This window comes from Seriola dumerili, unplaced genomic scaffold, assembly GCF_002260705.1.
Source record: "Seriola dumerili isolate Sdu_G_001 unplaced genomic scaffold, Sdu_1.0 BDQW01000122.1, whole genome shotgun sequence".
In the NCBI taxonomy this organism is placed as follows: domain Eukaryota; kingdom Metazoa; phylum Chordata; class Actinopteri; order Carangiformes; family Carangidae; genus Seriola; species Seriola dumerili.
Genome location: NW_019174377.1, coordinates 2,008,024 through 2,032,425, shown reverse-complemented (window position 1 = coordinate 2,032,425; position 24,402 = coordinate 2,008,024). Strand labels below are relative to the sequence as shown.

General features: G+C 40.5%; 1 protein-coding gene across 1 annotated transcript in view; it reads left to right on the top strand.

Annotated features, from left to right (window-relative positions):
• Positions 1 to 24,142, top strand: part of gucy1a2 (guanylate cyclase 1 soluble subunit alpha 2) — a 33,868-nt gene extending 9,726 nt beyond the window's left edge. Inside the window, exons 4-9 of the mRNA XM_022748522.1 lie at positions 934 to 1,835; positions 13,832 to 14,044; positions 14,991 to 15,263; positions 17,205 to 17,348; positions 23,322 to 23,476; positions 23,802 to 24,142. Coding sequence (XP_022604243.1) covers positions 934 to 1,835; positions 13,832 to 14,044; positions 14,991 to 15,263; positions 17,205 to 17,348; positions 23,322 to 23,476; positions 23,802 to 24,021 — 1,907 coding nt within the window. The 3' untranslated portion in view covers positions 24,022 to 24,142. The remainder of the gene's footprint in view (positions 1 to 933; positions 1,836 to 13,831; positions 14,045 to 14,990; positions 15,264 to 17,204; positions 17,349 to 23,321; positions 23,477 to 23,801) is intronic.
• The last annotated feature ends 260 nt before the right edge of the window (positions 24,143 to 24,402 follow it).

The following is a 24,402-nucleotide window of genomic DNA, read 5'->3' as shown; positions in this document are numbered from 1 at the left end:
CCCCGGGATCTCCTCCCAGTTGGATATGCCTGAAATACATCCAGCGGGAGGCGTCCTGGAGGCCTTAGTGCCAAGGAAGGCATCTGTCCCTCCCCTACCTCCTCAGCTGACTGCTTTCAATTCGAAAAGCAGCAGTTCTTCTCCAATTTGTCTCCAAAGTTGAAGTCAGTCGTCATGTAAAAAAAAAAAAAAAAAAAAAAAAAAACTGTTTGGCCCCTTGTATTTGCGATTTCATTTTTTTCAGTCACTGCCCAACGTCACTGCTGATGCCACAATGATCTGGCTGTCAATATCATAAATCTATCACCCATGTATGTGCTGTTGTAAATACTGTGTGCCATGTTAAAATCATTATAGTTTATGTGTTTATGAGTTTATGAGTTCCGTTTTGAACAGACACAGGCAGTTTGTGTAGTCCTGTCCTGTGATGTCTACATGAGCGCGTCCCAAATTTTGTTTATATTCAAGCACATTTTTGGAATTTTTATTTATATTTAATGTCATTTTTAATGTTGCTGTAATCCTTTAATCCCATTTTTTTTTTATGTATTATTCAGTCAGTAGGCATGTGACATGATTATTTTATCTTATCAATATTCATTATTTTAGCAAGGCTTTGATCTTTGATTACTTTGATTTTCTGTGGTTGATATGCTCAATTTTTTTTGCTGAATTTAAATCTTGGAGCTGAGGTAACATTAGGTTTAATTTAGAAGGCAACTGTAACAAGACATTATTATACATACTTATGGGTTCAAGTGCAGATTTCTGCATTTAGAAATATACTGAGAGACAGTGAACCAAGATGCAAGTCTTGGTTTTTGTTGGGTTTGTTGTGTATCTCTCTCTGTTATGTTGATAATTTGTGTGTATCCTCAGTAGAGTATAATTCTGCATTGCTGAAATTGGTATTTTGCATCCCCTCTCTCCCAGGAGTACCATTCTGTGAGCTGCGAGAACATTTTGGAGAGGAGTTCTTTGGCCTCTGTTTTGAAGAAAATGAACGAGTGCTTCGGGCCGTAGGTGGCAACCTCCAGGACTTCTTCAATGGCTTTGACGCCATTTTGGAACACATTCGCACCTCCACGGGGCGCCGTGCATCATCTGAGAGCCCCTCCTTCCAGTGCAAGGATCCCCATGAGGAGGAGAAAGGGCGAAGAAAATTGGACAAGATTGGAGAACGAGGTGGAAGAGGGAAAGTGTTGCTTCTTCATTGTTTCAACCCTGCTCCTGTTGTTGGATTGGTCATGCCAGGTTTAATCAGAGCTGTTGCCAGGCGTATCTTTCATTCAGAGGTTGAGGTGGAAGAGGTGCCACCTCTAACTCCTTTATTGCCCAATGAAGATGCAGAACACACAGATGGTGACTCTGCAACCCCAACTCCAACTGCGTCCCCCACCGCCTCACCCTCTTCGTCCCCGTCCCCTCCCTCTCCTTTTCCAACCTCTGTTCCCACAGTTTGCCTGTCCTTCCAAATCCAGGAGACGTGCCCTCCTTCCCTCTCCTCCCTCCCAAATGCTGCCTCAGCGAGCACCAAACGGCCCCCCACCTCACTCTCCACCAACCCCAGTGATCTGCGCATTGGCCTGGCCACGTTTTGCCGTGCCTTTCCATTCCACCTTGTCCTGGGGCCTCGCATGGAGCTACTGCAGCTCGGAGAAGGACTGAGGAGGCAGGCTCGCATTGAGCCTCACCGGAGCCTCTCATTCAGGGACTGTTTTGAGATTGTCTCTCCCAAGATGGAGCCTTCGTTCCAGGGAATCCTGCTGAGGCTTGCATCCCCATTTACCATTCGTACCAGGCCCGATACCACACAGGCTGGCACCAAGGAGAAGGTAACGATATCATGCATTACAGGTCATTCAGACCCTACTTTTTACCACATATTATAGAGAATTATGCAGGAATAGTAAGGGCCGTGTTATACTAAAAGAGGTGGTTTGTATGATGGGCTGTCCAACCACTTTGGAAATCAAAAGTATTTATACTTGATCCAAATGGCTACACTCAAATGCAGGGTGAAAAGCCGGCTTTTGTAGAGAGTGGTCATGATATTGTTTAGAAATGGTGATAATGTTGCACATATTCAGACAGTCACTCTAGGAAGGCTTTCGTGCTGCACTAGATTGTAGTGTTTCATTTATGTGAAGTTGGTGTGAATGATGCAGTGTGGGTTTTGAAAAGTCACAGAAATGGCTGAACACACACACCCCCATCACCTGACATCAGAACAGTGGGGGGGTTCCAAAGCAATCCAATCAATCCAACTGTGTCCTGGCCCTTTAACGGGTTGGTAAAACAAAATCAAAAAAGTGATATTGTTGCAGTGGGTGACACACTGATCATTAATCATGATTAAAATGATCATGGCCAAAGAATTTTTTAGATAACTGCAGAGTAGATCAATGTTGAAAGGACTGTTCTGTGTTTATTGTAATAGAGAAATATACCACCCAATGATGTGGTATGGCGCTTCTCTGTGTGTTTTTCATTGTTTGTGGACAGCAATGAAGTTCTAGACTTGCAAGCTAGTTTAGGTCGGTATCAGACTTTGGCTACACACATGATCCTGACAAGCAGGATAATTCTTTGTTGGCTTATGTCATTTTATTGGATTATTGATAATATAAATGTAAAATATGATAAATTCATGGTGAAATACACCAATTTTATTGCAGCTTTAATTAATTGGTCATTTGTATTATAACTGCCCTTTTTTTCATGTATGATTTATTCATTGTGTCACAGTCAAGCACAGAACGCTCTGTGCTGGAAAAAAAAAACATAAAAATAGCGTCCTGAAGCATCTCATCATCTGTGTGCTGTTACGTTACCAAATGAGAGTTTGCAGTGTTTCATTTGGAATAACTGGAGCACTAGAAGGACACAGTTTGATTCAATTTCCAGTTTGTTACAAATATTGCCACTGGATGCTAACACACTGGTTTCCAGAGTGTTATCCCCGGGATGATGAATGTCAAGACAGAGTGTAGTATCTTAGTTTGCTGTAGTTGAATATATCAGTTATTTGCTGAAGCTCTCAGTCTTGTAGGGGGGGTTTCAGTGTTGTTGCCTGTTTGTAAAGTTTGACTGTACCATCTTCAATAAAAGTCTGACAGTTGTGTATAGTACGTCATACATGTTGCATCACGACCGCAGGCCAGTGATGTTTTTGCAGGAGTGAGGTTTGAATTGGTTCCAATTTGCCAGAAACAATTAATCAATTGGAGTTGTATGCTATATCCAGTTCTTTATTGATTGGATGGTCTCTGCAGGCTGTCAGTGACAGCACCAAACATCCTGATGCTAAACAGGACTGACAGAGAGGAGATTGATCAGCCCAGCCGCAGTGCTCTGCTGTGTGTCTTTGTGTTTGTGTGAGTGAGCTAGGTCTTGAGCTTAAGTCTCACTCAAAAATAGTGTGGAGTATGTTTGAACTAAAAAAAAAAAGTGCTGTCTTTGTAGGCACATAATGGGGCCCCATGAGAGTAGATGTGTACTCTTTTATCCATCACAAAGGAGTCTCTGGTTTTGGTTACAAATTTGAAAACACAATCCTGAACTATAGAGTTATTGAGGAAGCACACTGACAGGGGAAAAGGCACTTTTCTACTTCTGCAAAGACTGTAGTGATGCAGTTGGTGGGTGGGAAGCTGGAGGGACCATGTCCCTGCCCCTAGCAACTCCTATACCCCCTCCCCAGTTGTGTGACTGCTCTAATAAAAAAAAAACAAGCAAATAAAAATGAGGTAGGTTTATCAATAATATTTAGTATCTGCAATTTTGTATAGTGTACGTGCCACGGATTCTGAGGCAGTTCTCAGCCATTGTTTAACACAATTCCTCAACTGAAGCATTCAAAGACTTTATTTCTTCTGTTCTTATACCATGCATTGTCTTAGAGGTACCTTGTCTAGCTCGAGGCTAGTTCTATGCGTGAGCAAGATGAGATAAGGAGTTCTATGAGAATGAACAGTGTGCAGAGCTAGGTCTTACATACGAGAACTGTTTGACTGTTTCTATGCACACCTGCTATTTTTGCTCATGCAGGCAAAGGAGAACTATGAGCAAAAAGTGGGGAGGGGTTAATACAAATGGCATAAGAATTGGAGGGTATGGTAGTAAAGCAAGTTATTTCACTTGTCTCATACTCTTTAAACAGCTGTGCCAGTCACAGTGGAGCGTGACAAAAACGACTTACCAAAATAGAGAGATGGCTTCTTTAAATAGGAAAATGTTATTATTTTCATACATAGCGGCAAAGTGTGAATAAACTACACCGCAGATCTGGAGTCAAAGACAAAGGCATGCCATGTCATTTTTTTTGCTTCCTTGTCATAGCGCTGTTTGCTCTAGCTTTTACCCTGGCATGAAAATAGAACCCGCAGACAGCTAGCATCCTCACACTGCACTCATGGTCGGTTAGCATTTGCAGATTATGTCAAGTAATTTGTTTCAGTTTGCTGCAAGATGCAAGAAGATTGGGGTGTGCTGCGGCTCCATTTTAATTCATGTCATGTCAACGCTGTAGAGATTGTTTTATGTTCAAAGGATTACAGGGGGCAATACATCTTGTATATTGTATTTGAGCACGTGCTGTAAAGGACTACTGCCCTTATCTATTATCTAGGATGGCAACTAACGATTATTAGTACTAGTGAATAATATCTGTTAAAATTTCTCACAGCCTGAGATGATGTATTTAAATGTCTTCACCTAAATCCAAAGATATTCAGTGTATTATCATGCATGGAAAAGCAAAGAAAAGCATCTTATTCTCACATTTGAGAAACAAATGTTTGGTTATTTTTGCTTGAAAAATGACATTATGATTCAGCTATAAAATAGTTGCCAATTTATTTTCTGTCCAATGACTAATTGATTTAATATCAATCAATGTTGCAGCTCTGCTATGATTATAATTTGGAAACATTTTATTGTACAACATACATTGCCCATGGTTGTTTGTAATCATAATTAGGAGTAGTAGTCAGTGTGGCACAACATTTGAACTTAAGCTATGACAAAATGTATATTTGAGTGAACACCACAATGGGCTCATTCATATGGACTCCTCTCATGAAAGATGTTTGAAATATAGTGTGTTTCAGCTTTGTGTACACAGAGCTGTAATTGGATAATTTAGGTCTTGCTTTGGCCAAATAAATCAATCCCAGAGTTTTGCGCATTTATCTTAATAGATGACAACAAAAAGTAGTTTCACAGATCCACCTTACATGCATGCAGATGCACATAATAACACACCACAATGTCCACGGTCCACATGCCCTCAGGAGTAGCAGTAGGATTCCCCTCTTCACAGTCTGACCTTGACTAACACCACAGTACACCTCCTCTCTAGCTTTCATCTTGTCTTTGCCAGTGTCTCTCATAAATTCCCTATATTCTCTCTACCTCTCTCCTGTTTACCAATTTAAATTTTCTTTCCTCACAAAGCCTTCTTGTTTCTCTTTTTACATATTTCCAGGTTTTTAATTTTCTCCCTCTTATGTGTTCAGGCTATAAATTAATTTTAAAAGAGTTTACAGCTGCTCAATAAATGGAAAGGCAATGAGAGCTGCTCAAAAATGCTTTCTCTTTAATGAGTCTTCTCCTTTCTCCTGTTTCCACTTCTCTATTAGAGTTCCCTGATAAGACAGACTTTAGTCTGTTTTCTGTTTCGCCTTGTGTTACATTTTGGGGTAGTTGCAACAGAGCAGATCACTCACAAATATACTGTAGCTGTTGCTAAGCATTTTCAGGTTATGATGGAACAGTATCTCTTATTTTAAAATGACAGTGTTTTCAATTATATCTGTTCTGTGTTTTGAGGATCAGATGAAGTGCTGTTGTACTTTTTGTGTAATCCTTCATATTTCAGGAAGATGAATGCATTAGTGAAGCTAAGGTTTTTTTATTTGAAGAGTTTACTTTTGTTTTGCAAGGACTTGTGAATGAAAACAGTATGCATTAGTGGCTGTAACACTGTTTAAAAAAAACTAAAAACATTTATAAGATTTGATTTCTAGCTTTTGTAGATGCCAGATGAGTGGCATTGGCAATGTGTGTGAGTTAGTGTGTGTGTTTCAGCTCAGGGTTATCTGTTTTCTGGTTCTGTACAGTGGTCTCATAATCATGTCCGTCTCATCTACTGCCCACTGGTCAGAAAGGTACTTCAGCACATTCATGCTGGTTTCACTGAGTCAGTGTAGCTGCCTTTTCTATTCCATTTTGTGTGTCAGCAGTGATCATGCCTTGCACTGCTGAAGTTTAAGTTAGACACTGCCTGCAAGCTCCAAACACCATCAACTAGACGCTTGAAACATTTGTGGTACAGTGTGTGTTTGTGGAGCAGGGTGGGTGGACATTGTTTTTCTTCATTTTTGCCGTATGAATCTTGTGTCACCTGGGCAGAGAAGCAGAAAAAGGAGAGAGAGAAAGAGAAGGAAGGGCTGACATTTTCACTAGAAAGGGCAGCGAGAGAAGGCGACAGGCCAAGGTAAAGAGGCCACTCTCCGCTGTGCTGCACTGTGTGTGTGTGTGTGTGTGTGTGTGTGTGTGTGTGTGTGTGTGTGTGTGTGTGTGTGTGTGTGTGTGTTTGAGTGGCCTGTAGTGGATTTTCAGTTTTTCTTCGCCCAGGGCCATGGGCTGTGCAAGAGACATCCAAAGACCTACTGAAAAGGTCAAATCGCTTCTCTCTCTGTGTCTCTGCTTGGTGTGAGTGCTGTGGTCAGCACATGGGGGAGTGTACACAGGGTGCACTGTCAAAAACTCTCTACCAACCACCACATCTTCTTATTCATCATGTTTCCTTCGCACTGCACTTTCTGATATCTTTATATATCTCTTGCTGACTTGGCTTTGGCATACCGTAGCCAAGTTTTAGTATAATTCATCAGAGTTTAAAAGATACATGGGACTTAAGAGTAAATGCCTGCAAAAGTAGTTTCATCATGACATGATCAAGTGCTGAGTTGTTTGAACAAACCCAGAATCAGTGATTTACAATCTTCAGCCCCACTTACTTGGTGGTGGAAGTTAATCATTTTCTTATATGAGTTTGAAGCATGGCACAGAGCTGAGTTCAGATATCAGCATTGACTCACCTTTTCTGTGTTTTATTGATTGTCAGCCATAATACATGAAGTATGAAGAATTTAGCCTGCTCGATGTATAACAGGGAAAACATAAACGTTGATGCCATGCGTTTGAGCCAAGGTGTGGATGTAGGTTTACTTGGATGCTGATATTTTCTGTCTCTTAAAAATAAAAGGGTGAATAAGTCAGAGAATCCATGAATCACAACACCTGCCTCCACAGTAGTGATGCTGTTTCTGTAAATACCCAAAAGTTCCCAGACTCTTTGGGTCAAAGAGTCATAATTCTGGTTAGGATGAGTCAGTGCATTATTAGGTCCTGAAAGTCTAAATCTAAGTGAACAGTATGTGTGGAGTGTTATATGTTAGTGCAAACATGTAGCAGGAGCTGGAGCCTAAACCTGCAGCTGCTGTGGCTTCAGCTGATTTTGAGCGGTTGTTGACATGCTTTGAGTATTCAAATACAAATCCTGCCCCTTTCTATGATGTTTGTATACCCCATGTAACAGGCTAGTTAAAAATGGAGATTGACAACAAAAAAGACTATGAAGGCCAACAAGTACTTGCTTAAGAAACCATCAAATATGCAATGTCATACTTGATATTTAACAAATGCTACTGTATTGTATTTGTAGGGGTGTCTGAATCAGGTTTGTTTTTGTGTGCATGTGTGCACCTGCGTGTCTGAGAACAAAGAGAATCTTGACATTAGCACCACCTTTGATCTGTTTCGAGATAAATCACTGCCATGATGGTTTGTTTGTTCAGTGGAGGGTGCTTTGAAAATCATTGCCCTCCCTGCCCCTGTCTACTCTTGATGAATTTATAAAACAGGGTAAATGAAAATACAAGGGAGGACAAAAAAGAGGCAAAAAGACGAAAACCACGAGTAATGAACATGACAATGTTTGGTGACTTCATACTTTTACTTTTTTACTTCACTCTCTCAGGCATACCACTTCAGTTGGTAGAAAAAGTGATCATGAAAAAAGACAAAATAGATTTCCACTCACTTGCAAAAGTCCATTTGATTAATGCCAACTTCAACATTGGGCATAGAGACAGATTAAACAGCAACACTTGGCCAACTGGTGCATTTACAGTGATGTTGATCAGAGTGCACTGTTCCTGACAGGGTGATATGTCCTAAAAATGCTAAAAATGCCCATGGTCTGTTACTGTTACTAGGAAGATTCGGTATAGGTAGTTAAAAACATGGAGTAATTATTAGATGGTGATTTGAGTTTCAATTTATTGGAGGGATCACACTAGCCAGAAAGCAGAAATTAAGGGTGAGGTGTGGACCATCCATTATCAGTCATAACTTTGGGTTACTGATCAGTTACTGATCATATAAAATACTTGGGTCAAACCTGCTTAATGTAGTTGTCCATTCTTGCTTTTCAAAACTTAACTCTTGGCCTCTTGGTCATGCTACAGTGTTTAGCATTTATTTAAGATGCCAGCAACTTGACTTTGATTTTGGTACGCACAGAGGCCAAAATCATACATTTCTGGAGGATACCTTTAGGTCATAATTAGCAAAACATGTATATAATAAGTGTAGATGAATCTCTTAGATATGTTTAGCATTTGCTTGCAAAGATCCTGCTTTATGACATTTCTGCGCTTATTTCACGAAGACTCACATCAACCTCTGAATCAAGTGTAAAATGAATTTACCATACAGGTGTGATTTTCTTTTTAATATGGAATCAGCATTTTTGAGCTTCTGCTGACTTTTTCATCCGAAACAGCAAAGTCCAAAGACACCTCATGTCCTTGTACCTTGCACCTTGTGTGTGTGTGTGTGTTTCCTTCCTTTTTTTTTGTTCGGTGGTATTTATCTAGGTTACATGCTTTGAGTGTGTTTGTGGTTGCGTACATGTTTTATTATTGTGAGAGTTGGATGTACTGTAACAAGTACTGTACTGCACAATATAGCCAGGGTTTGACAAGATAAGAGCATTGCAGCATTTTGTGCGTGCGTGCGTGCGTGCGTGCGTGCGTGCGTGCGTGCGTGCGTGCGTGCGTGCGTGCGTGCGTGCGTGCGTGCGTGCGTGCGTGCGTGCGTGCGTGCGTGCGTGCGTGCGTGCGTGCGTGCGTGCGTGCGTGCGTGTGTGCGTGTGTGCGTGTGTGTGTGTGTGTGTGTGTGTGTGTGAGAGAGAGAGAGAGAGAGAGAGAGAGAGGGATGAGAGAGGCTGACTCATTGACTCTTTGCTGCTCAGTGCTTGTTCATGCAAATGAGAGTCTGTTGACATGCAGAGTCTGCTCACAAAAGACAATCCATTAGCTGTCTGTTCCACCTCTCGATATCCTCCTCTCTCTCTCTCTCTCTCTCTCTCTCTGTCTTTCGTACCTTTCTTCTATTTTTCAAGTCCAGTGCGTCTCCTTCTTCTTGTGTGCGTCTCTCTCTTTTCTCCCCCTCTCCTTACTCCCCCTCTCTTTCTGCCTCTATTTCCATCTCTGGCCGTTTCCCCTCCCTCCTCTCCCCCTTTCATCTACCTTCAGCTCCCTGTTGCCTGTGGCGACAGTAACCTGAATCTGTACATTTGGATAATCTGTAATCTGTGAAATGTGCGCATCACAGTGTGTGCTGCTGCTCACTTCTTACGATTACAAGGCACAAAAAAATTTACACAGACTTGTGCATTACGGCACAAACCTCAAGCATGCATAAACACAAAATACACAAACTAGGAATCATATGGGAGAAAAGAAATTCACAATGCTTCAGGACAGCGATCAATAATACTTACAGTAGGTTTGATCATAATAAAAATTTGCTTTAGTGTAATTTGATAAAGAAAGGAAAAAAAAGAACTGTTAGGTCAGTTCCCTGCTGACCTGTCAAGCTTTGGAAAACCAGTTGATGCTGAATTAGATGCCTTGTTTTGGTGTTGTTTAAGTGGATACAGTATTTGTGTGAACAAAGTTCTAATCTTAATTTTCACTTGTTAATTTCATTACAAACAGTACCAATATAGGGTTTAAATGCTCGATACTATGTGTATCTAGTAGTTTTGTGCAGAAAAAATATTGATGAAACTTGTTTTTTTTAACCAGGCTACCAAGGACATAAAGGATATAATGGTTTTCTTTTTACTGCACAAGCTGTCAATACAAGATGTTTTCATGTCCTGATATGTAGCATTATTAACATTCTAACAAGCAGCTTATCTGTGAAGATTTCTCATAGTTACAAAAACATGTTAAACATGTTATCTCCTGGGGCGTCGTGTAGCGTAGTGGTTTAAGCAGGCGCCCCATGTGTAGAGGCTACAGTCCTCGCTGCAGTCGGCCCCGGTTCGAATCCCGCATCGGACGGCCTTTCACTGCATGTCATTCCCCCTCTCTCTGCCTCCCCGTTTCCTGTCACTCTCCACTGTGCTGTCCATTAAAGGCATAAAAGCCCAAAAAAAATTACTTAAAAAAAAAAAAAAAAAACATGTTATCTCCTTGTGGTGACAATGCAGTGACCTTGAACAAGTGTGCAGTGTAAATGTGTAATAACCTGCTATAATAATGATAATCACCACTACATACTGGACTGGGACACAGCAACTGGCCTCTTCTCGCAGTTTGCTGTGTTTTATAAAAAAAAAAAAAATTTACATGACTTCTTTATGGCCTCCCTCAAGATCAGTCAAACCTGCTTGTTGTATTTTTGTTTCTTTCTGAATGTTTTTATCATGTTTTTACCATCTCATCGGGATTTCATCACGTCTACAGTGCTACTATCTCTAAATAGTTTTACCCATTCTCTTCCAGAGAATTCTCTTCTTTTCATCCAGCCTTCTTCAACTCACTTTCTCTGTCTCCCGTCTGTCTGTGTTGCTTTCTTTTTCCTAGCCACAATCCTTTTGCCCTTCCTTCACTCACCTCCTCCTTCTCAGCGCTGAGATGACAGAGATGCAGGCAGAAGGAGAGGAGAGTGCTGAGTTAAACAGAGACGCACAACTAGGCCAACACAACTGCCTCCAGGGATGTGCGAATGTGTGTGCCCATGTTTGTATCCATGCGTGTGTGTGTGTGTGTGTGTGTGTGTGTGGCAGAGAAAGACAGAAAATGAGAGTGATAGAGAAACAGAGACAGACACAGAGAGTAAGGTAGTGAGACACTGGTATAATTACACCTACTGTACATGATCAAAAAAGCCACAACAACAGCTGTTGGATAAAAATTCAAAACCTTCATTTTGTAGCAGTAAAGCAGTAAAACACTTACAGGAAAACAAAACAGCACAACATTCAAGAGGAGACGCAGGATGATTTAATGAAGTCGCTGGCCTCTGGCAGGATCCGTCTCCTGATGCTGCGATGCAGGGCAATCCACATTGGAGGCATTACAGTTCACACAGGACACTGACTAAGTCTGGACTTCATAGTGTAGTGACCTTTGCTTTAAGCTTGACCTCATGAGGCATTATAAGTAAGTTTATATTAAGTAAGAGTGCACCTACAGTTGTGATTTTTCATGGGAATTGCAAGTTGCACTAGCTGCACAATCTTTATTATTGCTCATACTGCTACTACTGTAAAAAAAAAAGACTTGTAACAAATAATTAAAAGTACCTAACCTGTAACTGTAGCAATCTCATTCCACAACATGTCACATTTATGTTGCCATCAGATAAACACGCTGAATGTACAAATGAGATAGTCCTCCTGATAGTGAGCTGCAACCCATTTTCTACAATCTATGAATCAGTACTTTCAAAGAATAAAACAAACCACTCTCCATTGTTACCTCTGCCAAGGAGGTTGTGTTTTCAACCATGTCTGTTTGTTATTTGTTCAGAAAGTACTGAACTGATTTGAACCAAACTTGGTGGATAGAAGGGACATGATCCAAGGAAGAACCCGTTAAATGTTGGTTCTGCCGTCTATTTCTTAGGAAATAATGTATGGATCTTGATGTAAAAAAAATAGACATATTTATGGTGTTGACATCTATGATTTTGTACAATGTGGAGCAGATCCAGATAATAACCTAGTTCTGACAGACATATGTAGGATTGTTTGGCCCTCGATCCTGTAACAACTTTACAGCTCTTATTTTCATCATTCTTACCATTATTAATATCATTATACACTAAGGTAATGGCTGAGATGGAAATGGTGAAACAAAGTCATACAGTGAAACTAGTAAAGCCCTATGATGAACAGTCAGACTTAACTTGAAGCATATTTACTTGTTTCCAGATCTTAGTAATTACTGTGAGTACACTTTTGTCATAAATGATGGCCAAAATGACAAAAATTACATCAAAGTTTTATTAAATCGCAATTTTTCTTTAATGTGGGGGATCAATTTGTAATTTCAGCTTTACCTGAAACCACCTTATTGTTTAAAGAGTAAACTTCTAATATTTTGTTTATTGAGTTCATAGACATGAGAAACAGAGTAGAGGCGACAGAGAGAGTAGTACATTTGTACAAGCAGCATTGGAGTCTTTTATTCATTTTGCATCTGGCTTCCCTTTTACAGTCTCCATGGAGATGGTTGATAGTAAGCTCACGTTCTTCCATATAGATAATATATATATATATATATATATGTATATACATACACGGTATATATACTAAATCACACCAAGTTGTGTTTCAGGGGATGGGTGTGTTTTGAACTTGGACCCTCTGGATTGTAGGCTGCATATGTGTATATGTTTGCATGTGTGTTTATATATATGTATGTCAGTGTTTCTGAGAAACAGATAGTCAGAGGCAGTGTGTGTGTCTCCCTGCTGGATGTATTGTGTGTTTTGTGTGTAGGGAAATACTGTGTGTGTGTGTGTGTGTGTGTGTGTGTGTGTGTGTGTGTGTGTGTGTGTGTAGATGTAGACTGTATGCATTATGCAGACCTAGGAGAGCCTTGTGCTATAAATAAAACAGGGCTGCAGTGTGTTCACTGGCGGAATAATCTATCTGACACTATGGAGAAAAAGAGAGAGAGCAGGAATGGGGGAGACAGGAAGAAGAGGAGCTTGGAGAGAGAGAGGGGCAGGAATGTAAGACAGGTGAAGATGGAGGGAGAAGGGAAAAGAGAAACTAAAGAAAAGAAAGGAACAGCGGCAAGGACCTAGCGAGAGAGAGAGAGAGAGAGAGAGAGAGAGAGAAATTGTGCTGAGGGAAAAGGAGAGCAGTGGCTTATCCACAGGGCCTCAAGCAGAGGTAGTTAGCACTGTGAAACAGCCAAGAGTCATATTCGAACGGGCAGTAATGTCTTTCCTCAACATCTCCTTGGGTAAAATGCCAGCCATGCCCATTTCAATCTCTCTCTTCTATATCTGCCAGGAATAAGAGGTAGTCTTGTTTTGTTTGTGCTCCTCACACCTGTGTTGAGCGGGCCCTGCACATATTTGTTATCATGTGTAAGTGCTTGTGAGCAAAATGTCAAGAAGCTAGTGAAACAAATTCTTATTCATATTTTGCAGATACTATTGGCAATAATGCTACAATTGTTTGTTTGACCTGCTTGTTGGTGTTCATTCAAAAATAGCACGCCTTCTGACAAAAATAGCTGTACTTCAGCTGACAGGTTTGCTTCTTCATTTGTTTTATACCCACTCAAATACTTGTTCAAGGAGATTTGGATGGATTGTCTCCCTAATATCTAGGTCAGCAGTTTACCCAGTTTTTACAGGCTCTGTCCATACAGGTCAGCATGCATAATATATTAGACCTGGCCTTTAATTTACCTTTTCTTTCCCATTTGATCGCTCTCCCTGCCAGGTCATGGAACTGAAGGGTCAGATGATCCACGTTCCCGAGTCCTGCTCCCTGATGTTTCTGGGCTCACCACGTGTTGATAAGTTGGAGGAGCTGATGGGCAGGGGCCTCCACCTGTCAGATATCCCCATCCATGATGCTACGCGGGATGTTATCCTAGTGGGGGAGCAGGCCAAGGCCCAGGATGGCCTGAAGAAGAGAATGGACAAACTTAAGGTAGAATGGTCGATTGTTAAATCGGTGTCTTTCCGTATTTACAGATAAGAAAATTTCAGTTCATTGGACCAGTTTTTCATTGTGAAAAAATAGGCTTGTCAATAACTGGCTATTTGACCAGCATAAATAAGCACTAGCTTGTGTCACAGCACAGGTAGTACTGGTAAAATGATTTACCAGTGTAATTGTAAGGTCTACAAGATTTTATTACCACTAAGCTTTACCAGCTACTAACAGGCCACAACATACACCGAATGCTCCTCAGCATCCTCTTGTTGTGTTGCCAATCATGCCTGGAGCTCTGCAGTGGTTCAGCTCATAGGTTAAGAGCAGATGCAGACAGAAATCAAACCAAATACTTAGAGGATGAGTGATAACAGTCATGGTCCATTGAGATCTATGGTGAGAACCTGTGACCATGACACTAAAATAGTGAAAATACACAAAAATGTGTGTCAGTATGTTTTGCAGGTGTTTATTTTAGTTTTCCATCATGTGCGAGACCACTCACCGATGGTAAATCCATTCTGGCTGAAGAGATTGTGACTCCTGGGACTTGTTCTTATAATTGTCTTTCAAAGTACCATTGAGCAAGTCACTGAGTCTTGACCCAGTCCTGTGCATCTGCTCGCTGCATCACTCCCTCACTGCAGCTACTCCCCCAGGCCACTGTTAAAAATAGCGATATCTTAGTCGACATGCCTGCTTGAACAATGGTATAGCACCACAGCAGACAGACTTTGCATTAAGAAGCTCACCCGCGGACACAAATAAGCATATGCAGATGCACACAATCAAAAAAAAAATCAAACTAATACACAAATTCTTTCGCACACACCAGCAGTTTAAGTTTGGTGCAGTACTCCCACATCTCAGCATCGTTGTCATCAACGCAAAACACACTGAACAAAACCTCTTAATCTCCTTCTCTTCTCTCCTCCCCCAGGCCACATTAGAACGGACTCACCAGGCACTGGAAGAGGAAAAGAGGAGAACCGTGGATCTCCTTTACTCCATATTTCCAGGTGATGTGGCACAGAAACTGTGGCAGGGTCAACCGGTGCCCGCTCGCAAATTCGATGACGTCACCATGCTGTTCTCAGACATCGTGGGCTTTACTGCTGTGTGCGCCCAGTGCACACCTATGCAGGTTATCTCCATGCTGAACGAGCTTTACACACGCTTCGACTACCAGTGTGGCATTCTGGATGTTTATAAGGTCAGTAGACGGAAAGATGCACACATTTGCTTATGTGATGCAGTAATACCTGTTGACATGGGGAGGTTTTCTAGACTGTGAAACAAGCTGGGATTGCCTCAAAAAAATGTAATAGCTTTATTGGTTCATGTGGAAACCTGTGCAGACTGTCATCATCAAAGATTAATTGTATTTCCAGGAAGTGACAGTGTCCCACCCCTCATTACTTGGGGTCTTTAAAGTGTTAGCACTTCAGTTAGATTGTGTGTGTGTGTGTGTGTGTGTGTGTGTGTGTGTGTGTGTGTGTGTGTGTGTGTGTGTTGTGGAAAAAGTAACTGATTAATGGCCCGTCTGTGGGAGCTTAACAAAGATGTGTCAATATTGTCCATCTGACAGTGTGGCTTTGGGCCTAGTTACAGTCATCACTGTTGTCTGCTGTCTTTCCCCCTCTTCATCCTTACCTTCTACCATCAGATCACTTTTTCCTCTTCACTCTTTCCGCACTTGCTTCTCTCTGTCGTCACCTTTGCCAGCATCTTTCCTCTCTATCTCATTACCTTAGTCCCTGTGACGACAACATACTTGTCACTTTCCCATAAAAACATGCTTTTCCTCAGTGTTTTCTCTCAAGGATGTATCAGATGTCTGGAGAAAAGGAGGAAGAGATGCAGATAGGCAGACAGATTGACTGTATGTAAGAGGATTTATGTGTATAGCTGTGGAAGAGTGAGTGAGTGAGTGTGTGTGTGTGTGTGTGTGTGTGTGTGTGTGTGTGTGTGTGTGTGTGTGTGTGTGTGTGTGTGTGTGTGTGTATGAGAAAACAGAAACAGGAGGACATGGCGAGAAGATTGAGGCACCCATATGTTACCATTGTCATGGTTACTGTCGAAATGATTTAGCTGGAGGCAGGCCTAAATGAGAGCAGTTTGTCTCCTAGTTTTTCTTTTTCCCTCCCTTTCTCCCCCTGTGCCTTCTGTTTTTTTCTTTATAAAGACTGTGTCAACTGTCATGTCACCTAGCTCACTCGTTCACCTGGAAGTGAAAGTGGTACTCATTGTTTGCTTCATTCACATTTGCTAATTTGGCTTCGGGAAGTAATTTCTTAAAACAAGGAAGATTTCCTACAACTGTAATCTCTGGGATAGTAAGCCCAACAAGTACTAGGAATGACTTATCTTCATGTCTTAAATCTTAGTTCATGTATGCAGCTATTGTTTACTGTCATGTACAAGAATATGTATTGAGAATAAAGCATCCCTTAGTGTTGTAGCCAATCAATAATATGGAAACACAGCTATTCACCACAGAGGTAGAATTTCCAACATTTTTTCTCAGCTGTCAGCTGTATTTCCACAAATATGTTTGAAAGGAATAGATACAAAAAAGACAGTTTTTGGTGGGAACTAGTGTTTTTCATAATGACCCACTAAACTGTTAACCACCAATAAGAATTTTGACTGATTAATACTATAATTTAAACAGTTAAAATATCCTGGGAGATCAGTACCCTCTGAGCAACCACTGGGAGATTGTGTGAGCATTTCACTGGCAATTTTGGGTTCTATATGTGACAATATATGGTAAAGGCGAAGCGCCATTTCAGTAAACCTCGGTATGGGTGATGTAGGGGATGTTCTGCAAATTGGCAATTTTTTTATGGTTAGGTTTTTTTGACTTCTCAGACTGGGTCAGAAGCAGCACAAGGCGTCAGAAGTGGCTTTACCAAGGTCCTCTCCAAACACTCACTAACTCTGATGTGAATGATGTAGGCCAAGAGAGAGAAACAGACAGATACTGTAGTTCTCATATTACAAGAGGAGTGAAAGAGTGCTTTTAATTTCTGTTCCTCAGTGGAGATGGCATGAGTTGTTCAATTGCTACTTAGTTTCACACGTCAGCATTATATTCACAACCGCACTTATTAATTTAATTTCCACCCCTCCTCCACCATTTCTCATACAGATCGAGACAATAGGTGATGCCTACTGTGTGGCAGGAGGACTTCACAAGAAGGTTGATAGTCATGCGAGGCCAATTGCACACATGGCTTTGAAGATGATGGAACTTTCCGAAGAAGTGCTGACACCTGATGGAAAACCTATCAAGGTGAGTTTTCATTCATTCCCCACGATGCAGTGTCTGAGGCAGGTCTAACTGGCATAAGGCTGGCTGGGTAGTGACAAAGGTCTGTGAGATTTCTCTTTATTCTTTAAAGCTGCTGTGATCATTGAGAGAAACATGCAGGGACGTTAGAGCCACCCTGAACCTGCCAATTTTGGAGCCTTCATGGGAATCTGCTCTAAAAAGCCTGATGGCTATTTTTGTAACACCTCTCTGCTGTCAGCACACAGAAACTAGCTTATACTGTCTCCCTGTTTTTTTGCAGTGTTTTCTTCATCTGTGCTTACATTCCATTTCATATTCCTGCATTTCTCCCTTCCTGTATTTAACATGTTTACCCAATCCTTCCTGATCCCATGATGACACTGCTGTAACACATTTAGATTATATGTGTAGGAAACTTACTTGTGTTATGGGGTGGCCGTTTCAGATGCTCCTACAAATATTGTCAACAATTATTCGGCGTTTCCCTACTGTTTCTTTGATGAAAAATATCTGGCATATGTAGCTCATTATTAAACACCACTCTGTGTTTTCTCAGGGAAAACCTGATTCAGAGCCAGATTAAAAAGTATTGAAATGTTTTACATTAATAAAAATAGCAAAGTGTTGAGCTGCACTCTCTAAGTGCTTAGTTAGTGATTAAAATTTTTCATCAGCGACTTAGTGTTTAGGGATTACAACTTATTAACAGACTGATTAAAATGTTCAAAACCTTTTGGAACAACAACAGGGGTATTTATATGCAGTGCACATTTTACTGAGCATTCAACACAAAACCACATGCTGTAATTCCACTTTAAATGTGACTTGTGAATTGTCATCCCAGTGTTTGGACTTGCATGACAAAACCCAGAAAACTCTCAGTACTATAATCAATCTTTTATTTTATTTTTAATAAAGTAAATTGCATTTCCTGTAGTGTTAAGGGTTAAGGTAGGAGAATAGATGAATATAATGGTAAGAGATGCTGTGTAACAGAATAGTTATTTTAGTCTTGGGTGCTAATGGTTCATGGAGTGTGTTTTCATGAAATGAGGCAAGAGACATGGTGCACCTTAATAGTGTGTGTCTGTGTTTGAGTTACACTCATTTTCTACCAGCCAGCTGCATGTGCCATTCAACAAGAAACACTATAAAATCAACAGTAGGTCTACACACAGCATGCTGCCGTGTTTGTCTCCATGGATGTTTCTTAATGTACATGCATTTGTGTTTACAGTGGACACATGCTTATATGTGCCTATGTGTGCTGAGTGGGTGTATGTATGTGATGTTGTGTGCTATTTACTGTATGTACCATAAGTTTCTGATCGTGGTGTGTGTGTGTGTGTGTGTGTGTGTGTATGTGTGTGTGTTGGTTGTCAGCTGTCTAAGCTTTGTTACTCTAGTCTACTCTCTCTCCATCTCTCTCTCTTCCTCTCTCTGCGTCACTCAATTCTTTTTCTTAATTTTGTACTTATTTTCTTCCTCTTTCTCCATTTTGCACTGTATAAAGATGAGATATGATGACATGGTTTCGCTGTGCTTACAGTGTATTCACCTTACTCAACCTCCCAATGGTTGCTTGACATTGTTGCAGGAAACACATTTTCTAATGGTTTACTCTTTTCTGTAGTTTATGTTTTGTGTTGCACATAAATTTGCTGTATTTTACTCTGGACCTGGACAGTATACAATATAACAAGCTCCTCTTGGTTTATCTTATTTTTACCATCATGGTTTATTTTTGCGTGTTGGCAATGGGACACGTAAATCGCTTATGTTATGTTAAGTTTTAACAGTAGAACTGTCTGTTTTTCATCACATGCATTGTAGCTGGTCCTGTGAGTGTGGAGTCCACCTTCAGCAGGTACTATCATTGTAGAGACAAAATTAACACAAAATCAATGTCAGTTGTGGAATTGCATTTAACAATAATTTATGTATTTATGGAGTAATGGTTGATATAACATATGATATCTAGTTAAAAACCAACTGAATGGTGTATGACTTCAGAGAGAGAGCCAGAGAAAAGATGATTAAGTATGGAGAGAAGGCAAGAGACTCAACTGAATTTAAATCTCTCCTGCTAATTCAGTAAAATGAAAAGGGGACACAGGATATCATTTATTTATGTCTATCCTCAGTTCAGTCTCTGTCATGGTCACCCATGATTCTCAGGTTGCCTTGGCAGCTTTGCAGGCCAGGGTGCTTACTTGCAATGATATAAATATGAATCAAAGTCATACAAGAAATTGCATTTTAGTTCTGGTTCGGCACAGATCATTTATGAAACAGAACCCACAGGTGAAACAATGAAAGACATTTGGAACGGTTTCATTGTTGTCATGCTCTGTCTTACGGTGGAAAACTCCGTTGAAATAGAAGTAGCTTCTAGTAAGTTCTCTGATTACTTCTGTTTGAGTAACATTAGATAAAAACTACAATGGTCTGTTGTTTAAGGAAATGAATTTTTTTTAAAGAAAGAAGAAGAAACTGTATATTTAAAAAGAAAGAAGAAGAAACTGTATATTTGTTACTTGTTTTTATATTTACAGAAGCATGAAATGGGCTTGGAGCTGAATGTCTTAGACAAGATGATTTAGAAAGTGTTAAGACATTGTTCAAGATGTTGCTTTTGGTCTTTTCATGAAATTTGTTGATAATGAGACAAATGATGTTTTTTGCTATTGAGCACATTTGGTTTTGACTTGTATAAAAATATGAATAGAGAATGACACAGACTGGAACAAAATGTGAGCGAGAGGCTGAGACAGATAGCTGCTGAATAACAGTCATGACACTGTTCTGTGTACTGCTGTGCTCCCAACATTGTCCATTCGTCTCAAAATAGAAAGGCCTTGCCAAGCGTTTTTGGCCTGCTCTCTTGCTCTTCCACTTTCTCTCTTTTTTTTTCCTCTACCCCTCTATCCCCCCTTCCCCCTGTCCTCTCCTCCCTCACTCTTTCCTCTGCAGCCTCTCTCCAACCCACCCCTTTCATTTTCCTCCGCAGTTTCTTACTCGATTTTTCTCCCACTCTTTATTCTTGTACTGTTTTTATATACATTGCGATCTCTGTTATGCTCTCTTCTTTCTTATCTCTCTTCACTTCATGTTGGTATAAAGGAGAGTTATAGGGATTCAACACTTCAGCATGATAAATGCTGGTCAGTGAGTGCACTCAGCTCCAGCCAGTGTTGCACTGTTATGCAAACTAGCATGAGAGCTGTGAGAGAGAACTGAGAGAAACTGTTTAGCGGGAGAGAAACAGAGTGATCCAGGGACACAGAGATAAATATACAGAAGAGTTAGATGTCAAGAGAGAAACACATATACAAACCAAAAACTGTTAGTTGTTTTCATTTTTATAATACTGCTTCAATTTGAGGCTTGTAGCATGATCTTTGCATCTGTGTGTGCTTGTGTGTATGAGTGGGTGTATGAGTAGGTGAGTGGGTGTCGATATCAGGGACATGGTGCTAATATTGTTATGGTTTTCTTACCATAATAACCTTTGTAAAAACTATAGCATCCTCTATACGTGCTCTTTTCTAGACCCTCTGCATGCAGTGTTAGCTGCAGAGTCTTGTATTTGAGAGGTGAGAACCAGCATTTATGACAATTTTAATTGAAAACCGTAAAACGACTTTTCCCTTTGACAAAATTCTACCAATGCTTTTGTGTGTGTTATAATTTGTTTACAACAGCTTAAGTACATTTAGCTAAACTTAATGCAGTCTGATACAACAGTACTGCAATAAATCCTACCTTGATGAAGGTTATGAAGGTATATTATTGAGGCGTGCTGAATCGTTTAAATCACTACTCAAAACATACTTGTATAAAGCAGCTTTTAATTCTTGATTTCAATGCTTTCATCTTTGGTTTTTATTTTGATTTTTACTTTTGGTTTTTATTTTATTTTGTCTGTTTTATTGATTTTTTTGTTTTAACATAACATATTTATAATTCTCCCTGTCATACTTGCCTTAATACTTGACACTTTGCCTCTCTTCTCTGTGTGTTTTATTGCTTTGTTTTGTTTCTCTGTATGTACAGCACTGTGTAACTCTGTTTTAATTAAGTTATTATGATTATGATTATGATTATGATTAAGATTATGATTATTATGGTTATTATTATAATCATTATTATTATTATTATTATTATTATTTTTTTTTTATTATTTTATTTTTTTTATTTATTTTTTTTATTATTATTATGTTCAGTTTGCGTTGTATGGGCAGGTGTTTTGTCCACCTCATTTAGCTTGATGAGAGTTTGTATCTCTCTGCATAATGTAATACTGTTCATCAGTAGCACAAACTACATCTTGCAAAATGACCACACAGACTGTTGTATTGCCCACCTTAGTTTTAGCTCGGTATACCTAATAAACTGGTACCTGACACTGACTCTTTAACAACTCCTTCCTCTCTTGGTTTCAGTCTATCTCCATCCCTGTATACCTTTGTCAGCTTGGCCTGAGGCTAGAATGCGATTGGTTGTCTGTGCTGCCACGGCGCTTGCTCATTGGCTCGCTGAGGGCCATGTGCTGTGGATGCTGACTCACAGCAAAAAGGAGGGGAGGAGTGTATGAGTGTTACTGTGTCTGTGTTTTGAGACTAAGAAATAAAGAGGAGAGTGGGCGCTGGATACAGATTTGTTTGTGTGTGTCTGTGAGTGGTTGTCTGTTGTAGAGACAGACAGACAGACAAGTCTATGGCCATCTGTAAGAAGGATAACTGAAAAATAGGTCACAGTAGTGCACCTATCAGCCCGTTCGCTCTCGCTTTCTGTCTCTCGTTTTCTTTATCTCTCCTCCGGTGGTGTCAAGATTTTGCCATCTAATTATACATTTATTTTTGCCTCTCTCTTTCTCTCGCTCTCTCTCATTCTCTCTCTGTCTGTCTTTCTCTCTCTCTTTCTCCATTGTCTTCCTTTCTGTCTTTCTGTCTGTCTGTGCTCTTTCTACCTCACTACCCCATCGCCTGTTGTTGCCATGACTACCTTGCAGTGTGCTGGCATGCACATAGTGGCGTTGGTTACCAAGGTGATGAGATGCTCAAGTAGATCATTAGAAATCTACTGGGTTCCACTGGCTTTTGTGTGTGCATATTATATGTGTATGTGTGTGTGTGTGTGTGTGTGTATGTTTGTGATGATCCAAGTGGAAGAAATCAATAGTTGGTCGAGTGGACATGAAGTGGGATGGTCAAACTGGAATGATGGCTAGATAGCTTTCACTCTGCCTCCAGCCATTTATAGATTCATATTTCAGCCAGACTATAATATGAGCACCATGTTGCTGTCCTATATTCGTTACCAAGAGGAGATGAAAGCAATTATTTATTTGATCAATTTCCTATTCTCACCCTTGCTATTTTAGGACTTTCAACACTGAAAATCTGCCACCACAGGATATCAGATTAGATAAGAACAGCTCCACAAATTTATAAGTATGATTGCTGCGGTACATTTTTCACTTAGTGGATCAATGCACTTCTGGTTCTGCAGAGGATGGCCTTAATGCCGCAGGATAGGCAGCACGTGAATGAATAGACATTAGTTCCGCAGGGAGATCTAATTCAATAACATTCACAACATTGTCGGGTATGTTGTCGTAGCACAGGTCATCTTACATGCCGGGATGGATTAAAGTCATGCACAAAACACGGCTAATCTTTTCAGCTCCAGGTCAAACTTTGACTAGCATGGCTACATACCAGCCAAGCTGCATGCACATACATTGTAAAGAAATTAATAAAAACACAGATTTTAGTAAAGACACAACATCAGCTCCGATTGTCAGGCCAGTTGCCTTTGCCTTTTCAAGGAATATACATGAAACACTATTTAGACTCTTTGCCCTTTTTGAGTCCTGTTGATTATGTTATTACCCTAATCTCTCTTTCTCCCTTCTAATTCTCCACAATCGTCTCCCACCACCTTCCTCCTCCTCCCTTTCTCTCCTAGCTAAGGATAGGAATCCACACGGGCTCAGTGCTGGCAGGAGTGGTCGGGGTTAAAATGCCACGTTATTGCCTGTTCGGGAACAATGTGACACTGGCCAGCAAGTTTGAATCAGGGAGCCATCCGAGGTGTATCAATGTTAGTCCCACAACTTACCAGTAAGTGACTGCAGTATGCATACAAATATACAGACTGTATATAATTATGTGTACATCACTTGATATTAGAAATTTCTGTGATCACCCCTGACTTTGCATAGCACTCCAACTGTGTGTGTGTGTGTGTGTGTGTGTGTGTGTGTGTGTGTGTGTGTGCACGTCTCATGACTACTTATGTTTGCTGTAATGGATCTTGTCTCATTTTATCTAATTTTCTCTGTTTATTTTTTCAACCTTATTCTTTAATAACATTTCTTCTCTTCTCTTCTCTTCTCTTCTCTTCTCTTCTCTTCTCTTCTCTTCTCTTCTCTTCTCTTCTCAACAGGTTGCTGAAAGATGACCGTTCTTTTTCATTTGTACCTCGTTCACGACTGGAGCTCCCTGAGAATTTTCCCAAAGAGATCCCAGGGACATGTTACTTCCTGGAGGCAGGGACGTCTCACAGTCATGCCTCGCTGACCAGCTCTCGCTCCGCTCCCCCGGCCTCTATGAGGAAAGTCTCCTACAGCATTGGGACCATGTTTCTAAGAGAAACAAGTTTGTAGGTCCCATACACAGACTAGGATGCACAGGTACATATTCATTAAGTGAGAGGCTGGATTTGAACCTGGGGAACATGCAGGGAAACGATCACTCGGATCTTTGGATATGCAAATGCATTATGTGAAAACTTGGATTCAGGCCTGTGGGATGGCCTGTATCAATCAAATTTGAAAAACAAAAATGCTTTCATCACAGGTGTAAAAGAACAACATGCCCTCATCTCCCCTGTGCAAGGAGGATATGGTTCAAAAGACCTGAGGAACAGCAACTGTCCTAGTCTCACATGGACCCTTCCCCAAGGAAGTGTACTGTTGGGGCAATTAGTCGAGAAATCTTAATTTAAAACTTAATATCTAGCTGGATTCCTCAGCTCTGTACCTGGT